This window comes from Lutzomyia longipalpis, chromosome 3 (assembly GCF_024334085.1).
Source record: "Lutzomyia longipalpis isolate SR_M1_2022 chromosome 3, ASM2433408v1".
Taxonomy (NCBI): Eukaryota; Metazoa; Arthropoda; class Insecta; order Diptera; family Psychodidae; genus Lutzomyia; species Lutzomyia longipalpis.
Window position 1 is genome coordinate 6,469,313 of NC_074709.1, and position 18,746 is coordinate 6,488,058.

The 18,746-nt window shown below is 35.2% G+C and overlaps 4 protein-coding genes across 5 annotated transcripts; 1 reads left to right on the forward strand and 3 right to left on the reverse strand.

Annotated features, from left to right (window-relative positions):
• Positions 1–107: 107 nt before the first annotated feature.
• Positions 108–5,242, reverse strand: LOC129791694 (uncharacterized). Its single transcript, XM_055829980.1, has 4 exons — positions 4,681–5,242; positions 955–1,120; positions 615–867; positions 108–538 (listed from the first exon to the last, which is right to left on the reverse strand). Exons 1-4 carry the CDS (start codon positions 4,689–4,691, stop codon positions 468–470), a joined length of 501 nt encoding a protein of 166 aa, XP_055685955.1. The 5' UTR covers positions 4,692–5,242; the 3' UTR covers positions 108–467.
• Positions 5,243–10,193: 4,951 nt separating this feature from the next.
• LOC129791686 (CUE domain-containing protein 1) lies at positions 10,194–12,595 on the forward strand. Of its 2 annotated transcripts, none has more exons than XM_055829969.1 (4): positions 10,194–10,411; positions 10,490–10,726; positions 10,813–11,169; positions 11,634–12,595. In XM_055829969.1, exons 2-4 carry the CDS (start codon positions 10,565–10,567, stop codon positions 11,868–11,870), a joined length of 756 nt encoding a protein of 251 aa, XP_055685944.1. In that variant the 5' UTR covers positions 10,194–10,411; positions 10,490–10,564; the 3' UTR covers positions 11,871–12,595. The 2 variants fall into 2 exon arrangements, with proteins under 2 accessions (XP_055685944.1, XP_055685943.1); XM_055829968.1 differs by having other exon boundaries at positions 10,202–10,411; positions 10,471–10,726.
• A 1,416-nt stretch (positions 12,596–14,011) lies between these two features.
• On the reverse strand, positions 14,012–15,113 carry LOC129791680 (ADP-ribose pyrophosphatase, mitochondrial). The gene has a single exon (XM_055829961.1). It carries the CDS (start codon positions 14,988–14,990, stop codon positions 14,082–14,084), a length of 909 nt encoding a protein of 302 aa, XP_055685936.1. The 5' UTR covers positions 14,991–15,113; the 3' UTR covers positions 14,012–14,081.
• Positions 15,114–15,688: 575 nt separating this feature from the next.
• LOC129791667 (iduronate 2-sulfatase) lies at positions 15,689–17,405 on the reverse strand. The gene is made up of 2 exons (XM_055829938.1): positions 17,173–17,405; positions 15,689–17,100 (listed from the first exon to the last, which is right to left on the reverse strand). The coding sequence occupies exons 1-2, from the start codon at positions 17,350–17,352 to the stop codon at positions 15,772–15,774; spliced, it is 1,509 nt and encodes a 502-aa protein (XP_055685913.1). The 5' UTR covers positions 17,353–17,405; the 3' UTR covers positions 15,689–15,771.
• Positions 17,406–18,746: the final 1,341 nt, after the last annotated feature.

Below are 18,746 nucleotides of genomic sequence, written 5' to 3' on the forward strand. Positions count from 1 at the left end.
CGTTGATTACAGAGAAAGATGATAATGTCCATTCAAGTGAACAATCCTGCCCGCCATCTTATCCACCGCCATTTTGAATTGAACAAAATCATTGTTTGCACGAGAAATTCTGCAGCATTTGAAGGGATCTCCGTCCCATGTATATATACGATGTATTTAACATAAGTAAAATATCTTTACATTAATAACATTGTTGATTTGAGCATTGAATTCACAACAACTAGGTCTATAATACAGTCATGTTTATAATCATCAATATGAAGAAATAATCTGGATTAATAATATTTATGATTTCTTTTTGGCATGAGTTTCTTCACACGCAATACTTTTCATTGGCACTCTCCCATCTGCTTTATTACACAACGCTACAGCCACATCTAATTTAGATTAAAAAGAAGTTATCCTGGGGGATAGTTTGGTTAAGAGGATTTGGCGTCCTTTTTTTTTTTGAAAAGTCTTTAACGGATTTACAAGTGGAAGTATCGGGTGTTTCTCTTTCGGCCCATATTGCAAATCTTGAAGTGACATAGGGACATATCTACAAAAATATTTGAAATTAAATATTAATTCGGTGTCCTTTTGTTCCTTTTTTTTGGCATTAATGTTATACTTACAGTTGCTTGTGTGGGCGTCCTTTTTCTGCATATTCCCACGTGTACCGTAACTCCCAACATACGGTAGTGGCGTTGGAAGATTTTCAGTGGGATTTCTTTCTGACACTTCAGATGACCCCGCGATAGATTTAGCGGTGATGTCATGCTTTCTGGGTCCGGCCCCTCGGGGCAAATCAACTTCATTGGAGTTTGGAAGCAATTCCCTCAGCCAGGGCCAATTTCTCAGGAAATTGTCATTCGCTTCTAGATCTTTCTGTTTTTTTTTAGTTGAAAAAACAAATTTAGATCAAGAAATGAGGTTAGTTACTTTTTGAGGTTAGATTTTTTGAGCGTCCTTTACCATTTCACTGTAGTTGTCGTCGTAGTAGTAAGGATCGAGTTCATAGAATTCCGGATGTTGCTCCATTCTTCGGAAGAGCGTTAAGAGGTTGTGCTGTTCTCGAGGAGTCAATGCGGACACGCCGACTAGCAGGAGTCCCACAAAGATGAAGGATTGAACGGAATTTCTGAAGAAAAAATCAATATGGTGATTTCAGTCGTTACACTAGATGTTTACGAATATTTTGAGATTGTTTTGAATAGATCGAAATGTTATTAAAAATATCATGAATTTTTGCCTAATGTGGAATAATTATTCCGAAGAAATTCTCGTATTGATTTATCGATTCTATCACCGATACATTATCGATTTTATTTATTGGAAATAGAATCAACTTCACTGTGAAGTAGATATTTCGATTTTTTCTAGGTAAGCTTTGTCCGCCATTTTGGATGTATAAAAGTCATTAAGGATGTTTCTCAAAAAAATATTTCTCAAGCCTCTCAATCAAATAAAAAACGAAGTAAATTCTGTAAAATCGTGTATGTAAATTCCCTTCATTTTCCATTTAAATTTCAAATTGTTTCCCATTGTCCCCAAATCCAATTTGTTTCTAAAGAATTCTTTAGAATCTATCTCTTTTAGCACTTTTAGCTATATTTGTCTCAATCCCTTTTACCAAGAATAGAAATGAAAAGTAAGAAAATCCGCAACGGAAGGAAACAGTTGTATAAATATTTTTCTTTTCCTGAAGGTTTTCCGATTGTGTCATCAATCAAAGAAAAAATCATTACACCACACTATCAATGCCAATCTCTACCTTCGCCATTGTTGTTTGAACTATTCTATATGTACGTCTGGATTTAAATCTTTAGACACCACCCATCATTCGAATTTATCCCACGCAGGGAAATGGTTGTTTTTCTTTTTTAAATGAAAATTCACAAAGAAATAAAATTTTATGCAGAAAACTCTTATTAAAATTTTATGAATCCTAGGGCTAGACGATGTTTTTTTGGCTGAGGAAAATCCTTCAGAGTTTTTCTTCCTTCCGGTGTTCGTTACGCATGGGACCCTCTGGTGGTATTTAACGCGCCTTTTCGCGTAGAAAATTTACGCATACTTGTGGAAATTTCTCATTGCTAATGGAGTGGGCCTAATTACATGGAATTATTGATAAACTTTGCCTAAATAAAACATCTATTTTGCATTTCTGTCCTCATTTTTAGGGGCAACCACCCACTTTGGGTGAAATATTGAAGGGAAATATGCAGGGGCGTGTGAAAAGTTTCCAAATGATTTGAAATAGATTTTGATAGATATTGCGGATTGTTATCAAAAGTTGATGAATGGAGGCAAAGGGTTAAATATGTATGTGATTCATGGGCTCGCAATTCAATTACCTACCCCTTTTGCTTTCTGCATTGAAAAGTAGACCTTTGTTTTCTTAGGGGCTATCGAAAATAGCATAATTCATGAGGAAATGTGCTTTTTTTGCTGGAATTTGAGCAAAAAACCTGACTAATATACACTGTGTCTCAACAAAATATTTAAATGCCTTCCGAGAAGGAAATTTTTAGACAAATATTAAAGAAATATTTTATTCTCAAAGAATTAAATTATAGGCTGCAGCGTAAAGTAGCGTGGGTTGAATTGGGGTTGTTTATGGAATCGCCATTTAAGGAGGAGAAATAATTGAAATGAAAAAAAAGTGATTATTCTTGAGAAGAATTTAATGAAATTTTTATTAATAAATGAAATTATTTATAAAAGAATTATGAGCAAAATTACTTTAGCAGAAATTAATAAATTAGCAATATTATTTAAATAATTTGTCATATGAACAAATTTTCGTTTTTATTTTATTCACGCAATTATGCAAAGTTTTCTTTGATAGGATTACGCAAATTCTCAACTGAAGTTTTAATATGAAATTCTTCAATTTATTTCCTAATTAATCAAAATGATCAAAGTGATTAAAATTCAATTGATTCATTTTTCTCTCCATTTCCTTTTGATACAGGAAATAGAGATTTTTTTGCAAAAGTTTCTTTATCTTAAATAAGCTCATGAGTAAGAGTATGAAGATCTGCCATAAAATTGAAATGAAAAATTTAAATTTTCATAAAAGTCAAAAAGAATCAATTAAGGAAGCATTTAAGAACTTCTTACAGTTCTTATACGAAATTTCAAGAATCTTGATTCAGAGATTGATTTTGTTGGAGTATTTTTAAATCAGATTTTGAGAAAATTTCATTAAAAAAAATCCTGAACATCAGAATTTTGTAATTTTAAGTTTATTCTTGTTCTTTTCACATAAATTAAAAATAAAATTCAACAAAAGTAGTGTTTCAGTTTATATGTTAGAAATTATGTTCAAAGGGATATGTTGGGAAAACGTGATTACTTTAGAATTTAAAGTGTTTTCACAGTTTACTTGGAAAATATACAAAACAATATGGTATAAGGAATGCACTGCACACGTAGAAGCCTTTTAAGTCTTTCAAAAGGCTCGCAAAAGACTTTTAGTGCAACATTTCTCAGTCATTTGTGATGTTTAAGAAACTTCTCTAACAATGTATTTATTTATGTAGGTCATTTAGGTCAATTCAGGGAAAAATCCCTTTTAACTAATTTTGTTTTATTTTCCTCGAAAATTTCTTTAAAATACTGCTGAAATCCCTTAAAAATTAACCCTAAGATTATTGTGTGGGTGGGCACGGTTTTCGACCTTCAGCAGTTTCTCAAACACAATATGTTCTGCAACGTTTCGAAGGCTTTATTCCTTCATCATCAGGCAGGAAATTGAATTGGGAAAACTTTGTCAAAGAATTTGTAAAACTGAGCAAAATGTGGAGAAACAAACGTTTAATGAGGCGCATTTGGGAAGACCATAAACTTCAATCCGACCGCATTCCATCATCCTAAGATTATTTTACATACGTTTTTTTTAAGATAAACTATTTGATTAAATAATGGCGAAATATATATAATTTTTCAAAAAAAAAGTCTCCTTATGAATTTTCTCAGGAGGAAATAATTTAAAATTCTCTATACAGAATTAAGAGACCTAAATTAATCGAATGTAAAACCCTTTTCTTACGTTCTTTTGGTAATTTCTTTGCTTCTAATTCCTATCACCACAGATTATACCTGGAAAATCTGATAATGACTCTAGAGCCTGAGGAAATATTTGATATTTTCTTTCTTAATTTTTCATTTGATTAATTTGACTACCTACCTCAACTAACTCTACACCCCCAACATAAAGAAAAGGTTAAGAAAATTTTCTCAAGTCAAGAATTAATTATTTGAATGAATTTTCAATATTTTGTTGTGTTTACGGGAGGAGGAAAATATTAATAATCAACCTCTTTAATGGTTCATTTAACATTCATGCACCTCATGGGATAATTCACGCGGGGGTTAATTAGAACAATCCCGCGAGAAGGATTCTTTTTTTTTATGTTAATAAATTTCCAATACATTTCCCGGCTGCAGAGTTTTCTCATAATAATGGTTATATTTTTCCATGGGAAATTATTAACCATCGATGCGCGATATTGTACCAACATAGAACTTTTCTCTTTCATTCTTTTTTTTGAAATTCGTAAAAGAGAACAGAGAAACCTCCATAAACACACAGGGATGTTAAAGAATGAATATTTCTCATTTTCAAGGTATTTTCCTCGCAAGTTTGCCACATGATTTATCTTCTATGCAATGTAAGGATTTTTTTCCACGAACCTCATTTTCATTTGATGCGCTGCAGAGTCCCACAAAATCACCCCCAAAAGGTCTTTTTTTATATTGAACAACAACACACGCGGGAGGAATTTTATTCCCACTTGCAGAACACCTTTCGCCACAAATTATGGGGATTTCACTGGGAAAATATTAATTTTTGTTGTTGCTTTTACGATATCCTTGCGTGGGGTCTTCACGACTTGCACCGATGTGAGTCTGATGAGTGAATGAAAGACTTTCACAGTACGCGCTTTCTTTTATACGCTTTCACCTTCCAACAGGTGGCTTGCGATGCGTGGGGGTGGTGTGACGGCAAAAGAACTCTCACAGCAACTTCGTCCTCAGGTATTCCTCAAACGCAACACCTCCAATTTCGCCAGCACTTTTCTCAAAATCCTCCCTGACACTTTGTCTTATATTTTATGAATTTTACGCGATGTGCTTTTGCAAATGATTCCGCGCGCTATATATGCTCTGTACAACACCACGTCTCTATCAATCTGTAGCTTCTTCCCGAATGAAGCTTTCTCGCGGAGACTTTGCGGAGATAAATGCCAGGACTGCGAGCTCAATCGCACGATTTCAGTAATGCTCCAAAACTGATAAGGAATATTGGCTCTTTGTCACGGATTTTTCCCAAAGTCTAGCTCTTTGTTAGCAAGCCGGAAAAGTCGGGATGATTACTTTGTATGATGAGTTCTTTTTTTTTAATTCAAGATCATTTCAAATTAAGAAGATTTTGCAAATTCGGCATTTTCTTTGGAAAATACGGCTTGGAAAATTCCTTAAGGTTTTGAAAAATTTGTTTTTCAGTAAAAACGATTTTTATGGGATTGAATAAAGTTCAATTTCAAAAAGGATTTTTTTATGCTTTACAATGGATCTTTTCATATTTCGAGCTCTTTTTAATAAATTAAAAATAAAATTCTATTAATTTGAATCATTTTCAATACTAAAGTCCAGAATGTCTTTAAAGAATTTTTTCTGCTTCAAGGACATAACAGATTTTCTTCCAGATTTTCATTACCAACTGGTAAATAAAATAAAAACAGCGTGTGTTCTATTCTAGTTCTTATAACTATTTTAACCTTCAGTCAAAAGACGAGAGAGGTTCTTATGAAAATCATGTAAAAACATTAAATTTTTTAACAACTGTAATTTACTGAAATTGCTGAAAATCACGAAGGAGTTTATTCATTTTAGCCCAATTTTAGCACTCTCTTAATATTTTTGGAAATTAAACATCCTCATGAAAATTTATTATAAAATCATAAAATGTTTATGAAAAAAGTTATAAAAAATTCTCACATGAAAAATCTATGAATTCAGTGCAAAATTCTAATCAAGAGTGTAATTCACTAGTAAGTCGAGCTGAAAATTTTAAATCGGGTTTTAAGTCAGTCTGCGAAAAAATATAATGTATCAAACAATCTCCTGCCTGACACCAAAATTAGCGTAATTCATTGAAAAATAAAAATTTTAAGTCCGATTTAAAAAACAACTGACTTAAAAATCGACTTAAATTTTTAAGACAGACTAAAAAACCGACATAAAATTTAAGCTCGACTTATCAATGAATTTCGCCCCAAATATAAAACACGCTCAATTTGCATTTTGTTGAGCATGAAGCATATGCGTCAATGTTGCAATATTCGATATTAAAAACGCTTTTCGCGGCTTGTGTTTAGTACATTTTGAACTTGAATTTTTTCTACATTCCTCATTATTCTTTATTCATTCTTATCATTTTATACAAATTCTATTTGAGTGAAGCCTCACATTTTTTAGCATATGCTTCATGGTTGAATCTGTAAGACAACATGTACAATGGGGGCGTGGCTTTTGCATTTTCATGAAAGCACCTAAAATGAATATACTCCTCACTCACGAACTTTTGACTTGAAAATATACAAAAAATCTACTTAAGAAAACTTCAAAAAAATATCTACTAACCCACTGAACTTTTAATGCCAAATTTTTCCTTGAACACTGCGGCTTTCCTTTCCACCGAGACAAATCATCCCAACTCCATGAGCGGTCTCAACCTATCCGCATCCCAACGTCTTATCATTCTCGCAGCAATTGACCCGCGCGGTATGAAGACAGAATCGTGCGTGGATGACTGATTACGAGCGAGACTAACTTCTTTTTTTTTGGATGAGAAAATAAATCACACGATTCTCGTCAATAAATAGACGAAGTTGCATGAGATTTTCGCGGCGAGTTATCAGTACGTTGGCCATAGGGTTTAGGTGTGGCGGATTTTGGGGTCACGAAAAAGGTTAGCCGTTTTTTTGTGGCTTTCGCCGAGTGATGCTAAATATGGACGAGATAAATCCAGTGTTTTGCACTACATGTAATAAAATTAAATATATACAAAGTAAAGTCTTACACAAGTCCGTGGAAAAGAGGAGAATTTCGCTGAAAAATAATCTCAATGTGTTATTGAACTCGTGCGTTTTTCAATGGGCGAGGAAAAAACCTGCTAAATAGTAAATATTTTTTAGATTGTACATTTTTTTGCAAAAGTATTTAATAACAAAAAAACAAACAAGGGTATGATTATTTAATTGCGTCGCGCAATCTGTGGGGCAGGCTATCGTGGACGGTGCAAAAATGTGAACCAATTCTCTTTGGTTTTGATGATCAACAATTAATTTCAATGGATTGATCTTGGGTGGGAAGTTCCCTTGGAGATGTGATAAAAATGTTGCAATTTTTCTTATCTTTCCTCTGGTGATTAGCAGTGGAAATTTTATGGCGGAATCTTCTGACGAGGAAGACAACAAGACGCGCATGTTCCATTTTCTCGTCTCAACATTTTCTGCTTCTATAAGATCTGGGACTCGGAAAGTTTCTTCCTTTTTAGCCACTTGAATCAATGCAAATCAATATTTTCATTTCAATACGCGTTCAATGGTCATTCAACAGCGACTTATTCTTATTTTATATATTTACCAATATCACGTGCAATGCGGATTAATGTGGCTGTGATGCAATAATACATACTGCGGAGGCAGCAAAGCAAGTTGAGAAGGTTGAAAGGCCTCTTCTCATTTCTTAAATGCGGGAAAATTAAAATTAAAGGAAAAAACGCGTTAAAGTCGTTAAGCATTTTTCATAATTTTTCTTTCTTTTTAAACCTTCTAAATTTAGAACAAATAGAAGTTCTTATCACCCCTAAATAGGAGCTAAACTTGATTAGAAATTCTTTCTTCGAGCAGAGAGTTTCTTTAAGAAAAAAATTTCAACATAATAAAATCATTTTATGCTGCAGAATGATTTCGTGAAAATTGATTAGCACATTGGCACTGCTTAGCATTGCGATGAACTCCGGGATCTTATTAACCTAACATGTCAGGGAGATAAGGCAAAGGAAAAAAGCAGAACAGAACAATAAAAAAAATCTCCAAGACACACACATGAGCAATCTCTTGGAGAGATTTATTGATTTGTGAAAAAAGTGGTAAGAATTTGTTGTTATTTCAAAAACAATTCATAATTTATTATCCTATTATCAATGAAGAATACCTCCGCGGGCGTGTGGGAAAAAAACGAAGGTCGAAAAGCATCTTTTACCTAAATTGCCACTCATGGCATTTTTCTGTTAGGACGTCTCTGGAGGAGTCTGTGAATGTCTTCCTCAATGCCCAGGATTTGTCACCTTGGAGATACTGACCCTCCAGCAGGAACTTCTTCCGTTGTTTTTAAAACTTTTTCATAAAAAAAAGGAAATGAAAGTGAAAGTCTCGTCGGAAATATTTCTTATTTAAAAATAGATTTTTCTTAAATTTCTTCTCGATCGTCTTTAAACAGTTTCTTAGAACTTACAGGAATTTCGAATTAACTCTTGTATAATTAGAGTAACTCTACCTAGAGGAGGAGACTTGGAAGGGATGAAATATAGAGAAACATTTTAAATCAAAGAAAAGATATTTTTTTTATCAATTCTAAACCCTTTGTGACGAACTCTTTTCAAAATTCCTTATGTTTTTAAATTTCTAAACTAAGAATAGAGGGGAACGTGATCCAATTTGAACCTCCTAAAGTCAAAAAGCAATATTCTTAAATTTGGTACCATCTAAAAGTCGATTGAAAAGGGCCGTAAGATGTCCGAATTGGGCTAAGTTCCCCTACGATAAAAAAATGATCATAAAAAAATAGTAAAAGGTTCATAAAAAGATCGGTGAAGTTTAATTTAATTGATTTAATTCAATTTCATTATAAGTTTGGAATTTTCCTAACGTTTGATATTTCTTTGCTAACGTTTAGCATTTCTTTGCTAACCTTGACATTTCTTTTTCAATGTTAAATTGAGAAAATTCTTTTTACATTTAACATTTATTTATTAAAGGTTGATGTTTTTTATAACATTTAGGATTATTTTTCAATTTTTCTACGCATTTTTAACACTAAAATTTTCTTTTTAAATATTTCACATTTTTTACGTTTGAAATTCTTTTTCTTAATCAATTTTTCACGTTTATAAATAAATTAATTTGCCCTCTAATGCAAAATCTGAGCTCCCTGAACCTTGGCCTGAACTTCTAGGGAGCTCTTAGATACCGAAACATCTCGGATTGTTATGTATAATGCGCCGTAAATTAAAAGGGTTAACATGGTTAATATTAAAAAGGTTTTTTTTTTGGAAAAACCGGGAAAACCTTAAAACGTCGGTAATAAATTATCCTCTAATTAGTTCTATTTTTAACCCAAATTTTACATTTATTTATTATTAATCTTAGCTTTTTTTTTCAATTCATAATATCTTATAATATGTGTAAGATGTTCTTTTCAATTAATTAATATAATTTCATTGAATATTAATTCCTAAATATTTGCAAGGAAACTCATGGAGAAAACCTTCGAATATTAATTCGCAATTCGCGCATTACAAAGTGATTAGAAATTTAAATTAGCATTTTCACTGTAAACATGTGCCTTTTTGCAAATATGTGGGAATATCGCACTCAAATAATCTCGAAAATTCCCTTTTTGGTTCGTTTTTGTTACATTTGTGGCGTTTGAGCTGCCTACTGATCGCCAGGGGCATCCTCATTACAAAATCCATTTCTCAGGAAATTCTTAATCATCTCCTGTGTCCTTTTCGAATCATTAAGGATTTTCTTTTTAATAAATCGCTCTTATCGCGACAAACATTTATCATGCGGTCAATTTATTTTTCTTACTTTTTCTTCTGGCTAAATATATATTTGTTGGTGTTCTGTGGGTGGGTATTAAGAGAGGGATGATGAGGATGGTGGGAAAAAGGAGTCCTCGCCACGTGCTGGGAAATTGGCAGAAAATTGAAGGATTTAGAAGGGAAATAATTGAAAAGAAAAAGGAACTGATTGGAATTTTATTTTTGGGTGCAAAAATGCAAATTTTCATGGGATACGACAGTGGAGGCGCCTGGTTCCGGGAATACCATAGCGCCGTGTTCTTGTTCTCAGTTTAGTAGAGACACAAACTGTGGAGGAAATATTTCTCCAAATGTTCATTGCGCAGATCCCGGCGGAGAATCCCTGTCGTCTGTCTCATCTGTCTGTCATCTCTGTCCAGGTTTTTTGGTGTCTTTTCCTTCGCATTCAGCCTAAAATTGTGTATGTGTGTGTGTAATTTGTTCTGTGAAATGGTCAGGAAGTTCATGAGAGGAAGTGCAAAAGACCCCAATCATTGAATAAAAAAAATCCTGCAGAAGAGCTGAGGAATTCCTTGTTGAAATACAGGGGTAGGTAGCACTGTGATGTTTGTCATGGTGAAGAGATAAATTTGACAAACATCTCACAGAGTCCCATAAATCTTCCAGCTGTAGCCCAGCAGTGAATCATCTTGCAATCTTGAGGATTCCGTAACACTCAGAATACGTGAAAGGTGTGAGATTATGGCGTCAACGATGCAACTGGAATTTTCTCAAGCAATGTCGGATTTCAAGACAATGTTCCCGGAAATGGATCGGGATGTAATTGAGGCTGTTCTGAGGGTCAATAAGGGAGCTGTGGATGCTACAATTGATCAACTCCTCGCAATGAGCACAGATAATCAGGTTTTTCTTTTGTCATTTCCTTTGAGAACTCTGAGAATTTCCAAAGAATATTCTTCACGAGAGAATTTTCTTCTTTTTTGTGGTAGAATGAAAAATTGCGGAATGAGCTGGAAAAATCCGGTAGTGATGAACAGAGAATCTCCAGGGAAACATCCCCAATACCACCAAGTACGACACCAGAGAAGCAGACTATTTTGCTGAGTACCTCACCGGCAAATTTAACAAGTACCGGAGCATCGCCGAAAGTGAAGAAGGCATCAACATCCCCCGAGGGTGCAGCTGGTATGCGCAAGAGGTGGGATCCACCAATTCTCAGTCCACTCCCACCGACCTTCCTGCGGATTGCTAACATCAATGAGAAGGGTGAGACGGATTTCCCCGATGAACAATTCGCCCTGATGCTGCAGAATGAGGAATTTATGAATGAGCTACGTTGGAATCAGGTAAAATCCACTCGAAACATCCTGGGACTGAATTCTCCACGAGTGAAAAACTCCCGTGATAAACTCCTGAAGGCTTTTTGCAGGGAAAAAGTAAGGAAAACTTCATGTGAACTTGATCCCTGAAGAAATATAATGCATCCGTGATAAACTCCCGTAAGATTTTCCCGGTTTTCACGTTTCTTTCAAAGCGCTAAAGCCTTCAGGAGTTTCTCACGGGAGTTTTTCAATCTTAGAGAATTCATGCCCTGAAGACTTTAGCACTTTAAAAGAAATGTGAAAACCGGGAAAATCTTACGGGAGTTTATCGCGGATGCATTTTCTTAGAGGATCAAGCTCACGTGAAGTTTTCCTCATTTTTTTCTCTGCAAAAAGCCTTCAGGAGTTTATCACGAGAGTTTTTAGAGAATACAGCCCCTGGAAAATATTCCTTTGCGTTCAGTTATGACGGATGTTGCCTTTTGTAGGAGTTCATGATGGCTCTTGAGAAGGAACAGCAGGGCAAGGCAAGGACTGAAGATGATGCCGTGTTCAAGGAGCGCCTCAAGCACATGGGCAAGAAGTCAAGGAAGAAATTCCTTCAGCTGGCTCGAGTATTCACGTGGCAGAAGAATAAGAAACCCGGTGCTGTTCGGCACCCAGACTCCCTCCTCCTCCAGGAGGAGCACAGTGACGACGATGAACCACGTCGGACGAAGAAATAGACTCCTCCCCTCCTTGCAAGGATATTTGTGTGATAGAGAATTGTTTCCATTATTTTTATTAATTTTCTTCTCGTGTTATTCTCTCCTTTTGAGCCCCCAAAATGTTGCCAATTTTTTGAGCTTACCCAACAAGGGGATTATCCTGCGAAATGTTGTACAGCTCATACGGATTTTCTTGGCCATGTGTTGTAGCCATATATATTGTTTTTGTCCAAGCACTGATTATACATAACATACATAATATATATTTTAGTTTAACGGAGAATCTCCCGCAGAAATTATACCTTCTGTGAGTCCCATTAATCTCATATTAAACATTAAATTACTATTTTATTAAATCTCTATAAAAGCGAGTCACGCGATGGGGATAGAAGAGAAGAAAAGAAAAACTTCACAGACCTACCCTGGAAAATCCTGAGGGTGGTCACACAACACACACACATCAATAACTTACCGCAGCATAACGAATATAATTGAGAAAGAAAAAAAAACATTGATAAAAAAAAAACATTTAATGTGTCCATATGGTGATGTCTTCTGTGCAATTTATCGTTCCTTTTTGTATAGATAAGCAAAGAAAAAAAAAAACAAACTTACATCAAATTTAAATTTATTTAAAGAACTGCAATACAGAATCTCCACGATTTTTTTTAAATTGAATTCTAGATGTAGGATCCCTTTTTTGTTGCAATATGAATATGATTAATAAAAAGTTTATCATTTAACATTCTTTTATTTGCCTTTTACAAACGAAAATTCATCGTTTTGTGTTTATCTTGAAGTTATTTTTTGTTTTTTATCGGGATTTTATTAATTTATTTACTTATTTCTTTTATTATAAAACTTGTTTAAATTTCAGAAAAGTGAGAGTAAAATTAAATAGTTTTTGAATTAAAAAAAAACCTAAATTTTTGAGAAAACATTTTATTTATTAATTTTTCAAAAACTGCAAGATTTATGAAAATTGGTTTTGGACAATTATTCCGGTTTTGTAATTTATTGCGTAGATTCATGAAAATAGTAGGTACTTTTCTATTAAAAAAAATTCTTTGAAACCTATTTGCAAGCTTTTACGAACTTATTTTGAAAAATTAAAAAAAAGGTTTTAGAAAAGAATTAATTTAGTGTGAGAAAATATAATTTAATTAAAATTTATCAACTAAACCTTCTAAAAACTCGGTTCTGTTTTCTTTTTAAATTAAAAAAAAATGAAAATGAAAAGTAAAATAAAAAGAGAAGAATAGTCTAAATCGAATCATTTACATTTCTTATTGAATTTAAAGAAAATTTAGAAAATTATTTTTTTTTTTCAAATTGGATTTATTTTCTCTGAGTTCTAGAACCTATGAATCTAATTTTTAGAGGGGCGACCGTGGGTGATGAATTGGATATATTAAAAAACAGATTTTCGGTCTTATTCTCGGATAATTAGATTTTATTCCCGGCCAACGTTTCGGACTGTTTGAGTCCTTCCTCAGGGCCTACAACAACAACAAACGTTGGCCGGGAATAAAATCTAATTATCCGAGAATAAGACCGAAAATCCGTTTTTTAATATATCCTATGAATCTAAGGGAGTTATCACACTTGAGCTCTAAGCGCTTGATGCTTAAGATTTTACATGTGACAAAACGAGAAAAAATACCGTTGTTTTCTCTTTCGTACTCACATAGAGGTTATAATGCTCAAGCACTTGGAGCTTAAGTGTGATAGCCCCGTAAGGCTATGAATACGTAGATAAATATTTTAATAGATACTAACTTACTGCCTAAGAAAAAGCTCACTACAGTGAGGCACTTTATTATAAAGTTTTTTTTTTATCACAGCCTAAAAACAAAATTTATAATTTTCTTTAATTTTCTCTTCAATTTTCCTAACAAAAATATTATCTTTTCCTTATTTTCTTTTTAAATTTTATTGTGATTTTATTTCATCTATCACACCTACAATTCAACAAAATAATCCCAAAGAATACACCATTTTAGCTGAATATCAGAAAAATAAACTCATTCATATCAACATTATAAAACCATCGAAAAAGTTTCTAACAACCAAATTTAAATAATTTTTCTCGAGATAATTTTAAAAATAAAGAAAATAAGCCCACGTTGCATTGAAAAAAAATTGTTGAAACGAACCGCTTAATGTAAAATTTATATTAAATGATAAAATGACTTGGAAATTAAAGAATAAATGAAAAAAATGTAGAATTCACCATTGAGCGCTGAGATTCTCAGCCACCTGCTTGAGCATGGTTGAATGGTTGGCGTAGAGATCAACATTCCGGTCAATGTCCTTCCAGACAACACGAGCAGCATCACTTCCTGCCTTGAAGTTGAACCTCCCCACCATGTCCCCGTTTTCATCGTGAAAATTCATTGCGAGTGTCTCAATCCAGGCATTATCTGTATTCCGGGGATCATCCACGTAGCCCCTGTAGACCTCCTTCCCGGCTAGTTTGAAGAACACCTCCACTTCCATGGGAGCTGCATTCATGCTGAGGGCCTCCTCGGCGAATTCCCTCTTCAGTGTGGCCGTTACGTTCTCTCCTGGATCCACCATCCCCCCGGGAATGGCCCACTTCCCGCAATCCTTGCGCTTGATGGCGCACATCTGAAGATACCCAAGTCCTGTGCGCTGATTCCTCACAATTTCCCCACTTTCCGTCCTCTTCCAGCGTGTCACGATGGGGTCAGCGGCGTGATTTGGTCCCCAACGACCCAGAAGTCCCCTCCCGATGATTCCTGTCCGTCCAATAGGATTCTGTGGGATCCCATCAAATGTTTTATACTTTCCCAAGTAGGAAATCCTATTAACCTTCCCATCTAGCTTGTTGAATTTGATTTTCTTGAAGTCATCTGAGTCCTTGGAGGGATCTGACCATGGTTTCCCCGCGATATGGGGCGATTCGTAGAAAGCCGGTTGGTAGTCCGGGAATGGTTTCTTCCACTTCATCAAGGCATCCTCAACAGGATAGCGCTGAATTCTACTTCCTGGATACTCCCCATTCCGGCACATTTTGTGATGCAGGAGTCTCACTACAGGAACTACTGGCTGACCTTTGCTGGCCATCTCTTCACTTGAACTTTTTGGAGTTTCCTGGGCAGAATTCTGTGACATTTGGGTTTGTTTGGTCAATATGGGCAGCGACAGCCGGGGATATAGCTGAGACACACCCTGAGAGGGAATTATGGGAAGAGATTTTTAAATGCCTGGGAAATAAAACTGTTAGAACTGTCTTAGAATGTTGTTGGACTGTTTTCAGTTGAAATAAGTTTTATTTTATTCTAAATTTATTAAATTTTATGAATTTTTATAATTAATTTTTTTTCTAGGAGAACAGCGACCGTTCGGTTAAAATTCTAAGACTGAACTGCGCCTATCTTTCGTCCTTTAGATCCCTTTTTAATGCCTAAAGTGGGCCGAAGACCATTTTCAATTTTCCATTGAACATTAAAAGTAAATGTTCAACAAGAAAATCCCAACTGTGACCTTAAGCTGGCCTTAATGTTTTGGGTCTTTAAGGAACAATTAAGAGTTACTCATCCCTATACTGGCTAACTGATTAAAACGAAGGAAGAAAAAAGTTTGAACCCAGAAATCCTTAGGAGTTCAAGGCGTCTTTGCAACAATACAAAATTTAAAATTAATTAAAAATTAAAAATTTAAATCTATTTAGAATTTTGAAAATTTTAAATATAATTAGAAAATTTAAAAATCAAGTTTTAAAAACTTGTAATTAGGAGTAGTTTAAAAATTTAAATTTATTACAATTAATTAAATTTCTCTCTCAAAAAAGATTTGAAATTAATTAATTATTTATTATTATTATTAAAAATGTAATTTCTCTCTTAAAATAGATTAGAAATTAATTATTTATTAAAAGTAATTTATAAAAAAATTAGTTAAATTTCTTCCTCAAAATATCCCTAAAATGCATTTTTATTTCATTGAGCGGACTCCTTGAGGCGAGATTAATATTCTCATGTGGATCAATACTGTGATCATAGAGTTCCTCCCCGAAGACTTTCTCCCAATTTCTTGAGAAAGTTTTAGGATTGAATTCAATCCAAATTGTGTAGCGAAACCGTTGATTCCGCACGGAATATCCCATAATTTTGATTTCCTCCAAATGGGGTTTATCGCTGTTGGGCTGAGCTGTTGGATAATCTCCCGGGCGAGGATATTGGCTGAAGGCCATCTTCCTGGAGTTTCTTTTTGATCTATTTTGCAAATAAGGCAGCAGGGAGTCCCCTTCGGTGCACAAATCCTGGAAGTTTTGAGAACTTGAGCATTTCTGAAGGGGTGGAAGATCAAGAAGATCCACAATTGTTGGGAAGAGATCTAGCAGTTCAACTGGTTGATCAATACGATTCTTTTCTTGGGGTTTAAGGGAGGGTACGTTGATGATTAGGGGGACACGCAGAGCTACCTCGAAGTTGCTGTACTTGGCCCATTCTCCGTGTTCCCCAAGAGACCATCCATGATCTCCGGTCAGGATCACTGCTGTATTACTCATGTTGACATTTGCAAGGAGCTGACCAATGAGGGTGTCAATGTAGGTAACTGCTGCGTAGTAATGTCGGCGGATTTGTGCTCGAAAATCCCTGGGAATGGGTCCAAATGGGAAGGAAACGTTGAGACGTTGGACATCATGGCGTCCACGAACGTCCACAAATGGATTCCACGCCACATTGGGCAGATCATGAGGCTTGTAACTCACATCGGGACGTCTAAACTTCCACACTGGATGGTAATTGAGGAATTCTCGGGGAATTCTGAAGGGTATGTGAGGTTTGTGTAAGCCCACAGCCAGGAAGAATGGCTGAGTGATGTTCCTCAGCATCTCCACAGCTTTAACAACTGATTGAATATCAGGCAGCGAATGCCCAGGCTGACTGAGAACATCCACTGGACACAGAAGATTCTGCACGAGCTTCCCCGAATCCAAATCTTCGCATACTTTGGCGTGCATAAATTCCTCTGTAGGGGGATGAAAGCTCTCAATGCTCCAGCTATAGGGGTAGTCATCAGTGAAGTTCGATGTAATGCCCGGATGAAAGACCTTCCCAATGGAAGCTGTAAAGTAGCCGTGAGACTTCAGATATTGCGGCAAAGTTGTGTAATTTCCGGCAAATGATCTCCAATAGCTGTAGAAGTCGTACAAGTGCAGCGTGTCAGGGCGACGACTTGTGAGCATTGAATTGCGACTTGGAGCACAAACTGCTTGCTAAAACAAAAAAAATCATATTTTATCTCAAAAAGCTTCAAAATAATTTTAAATTAAATTTTAAGCTCAAACCTGAGCATAAGCTTTGCTGAAGTAGAATCCTCCTTCGGTGAGATGATCAATGTTGGGTGTTAAAGCTCTGTGATCACCATAAGCACCAATTGCTGACCTCATGTCGTCCAGAATTATCAAAATCACATTATTTTTCGCACTAACAGCACTCAAAAGTACCAAAATCCCAAACAAAATCATTCTTTCAGCTTCAATTTCCTCACACACAGAGTCCCCCAAAGATTGAAGATCAATTGAGGAATGATCACAAACAAGGGGACATAACTCACCAAAAGCCACGAGAGAGGGAGAGAGAGACTAAAGAGCGATAAATCAATTGGTCACATGATGCTGCATAAAGTTTGTTTTTATGCTAAACAATTGCTAAGATCGCCGCAATGAAGAGATTTTATGTGTAAAAGTCACAAAATTAAATTTTTCTTAAAGATTTCCTTGAAACATTTTCCTTGAAATGAGTTTAATGTCAAGCATACATTTTCCAACCCTATAGATCCGAAGAAAAAATTAAAACTTCCAAAATATCGCCTCAAGGCAACATAAAGGCATGTTCTTTATCCAAAAAAAAACCATTTTCCCATTTCTACGGCAAAGCCTTCTAGGCTAAATAAAGTGTCATACGTCCATTTTCCAACTCCGTAGATCAGAGGAAAATTTTTATTTGCCAAAATTATGCATCGGGGCATACATAACGGTGCATTATCTATCCCAAAAAACCATTTTCCCATTTCTACGGCAAAGCCTTCTAGGCTAAATAAAGTGTCATACATCCATTTTCCAACTCCGTAGATCAGAGGAAAATTTTAATTTGCCAAAATTATGCATCGGGGCATACATAACGGTGCATTATCTATCCCAAAAAACCATTTTCCCATTTCTACGGCAAAGCCTTCTAGGCTAAATAAAGTGTCATACATCCATTTTCCAACTCCGTAGATCAGAGGAAAATTTTTATTTGCCAAAATTATGCATCGGGGCATACATAACGGTGCATTATCTATCCCAAAAAACCATTTTCCCATTTCTACGGCAAAGCCTTCTAGGCAAAATAAAGTGTCATACGTCCATTTTCCAACTCCGTAGATCAGAGGAAAATTTTTATTTGCCAAAATTATGCATCGGGGCATACATAACGGTGCATTATCTATCCCAAAAAACCATTTTCCCATTTCTACGGCAAAGCCTTCTAGGCTAAATAAAGTGTCATACATCCATTTTCCAACTCCGTAGATCAGAGGAAAATTTTTATTTGCCAAAATTATGCATCGGGGCATACATAACGGTGCATTATCTATCCCAAAAAACCATTTTCCCATTTCTACGGCAAAGCCTTCTAGGCAAAATAAAGTGTCATACATCCATTTTCTAACTCCGTAGATCAGAGGAAAATTTTTATTTGCCAAAATTATGCATCGGGGCATACATAACGGTGCATTATCTATCCCAAAAAACCATTTTCCCATTTCTACGGCAAAGCCTTCTAGGCAAAATAAAGTGTCATACATCCATTTTCCAACTCCGTAGATCAGAGGAAAATTTTTATTTGCCAAAATTATGCATCGGGGCATACATAACGG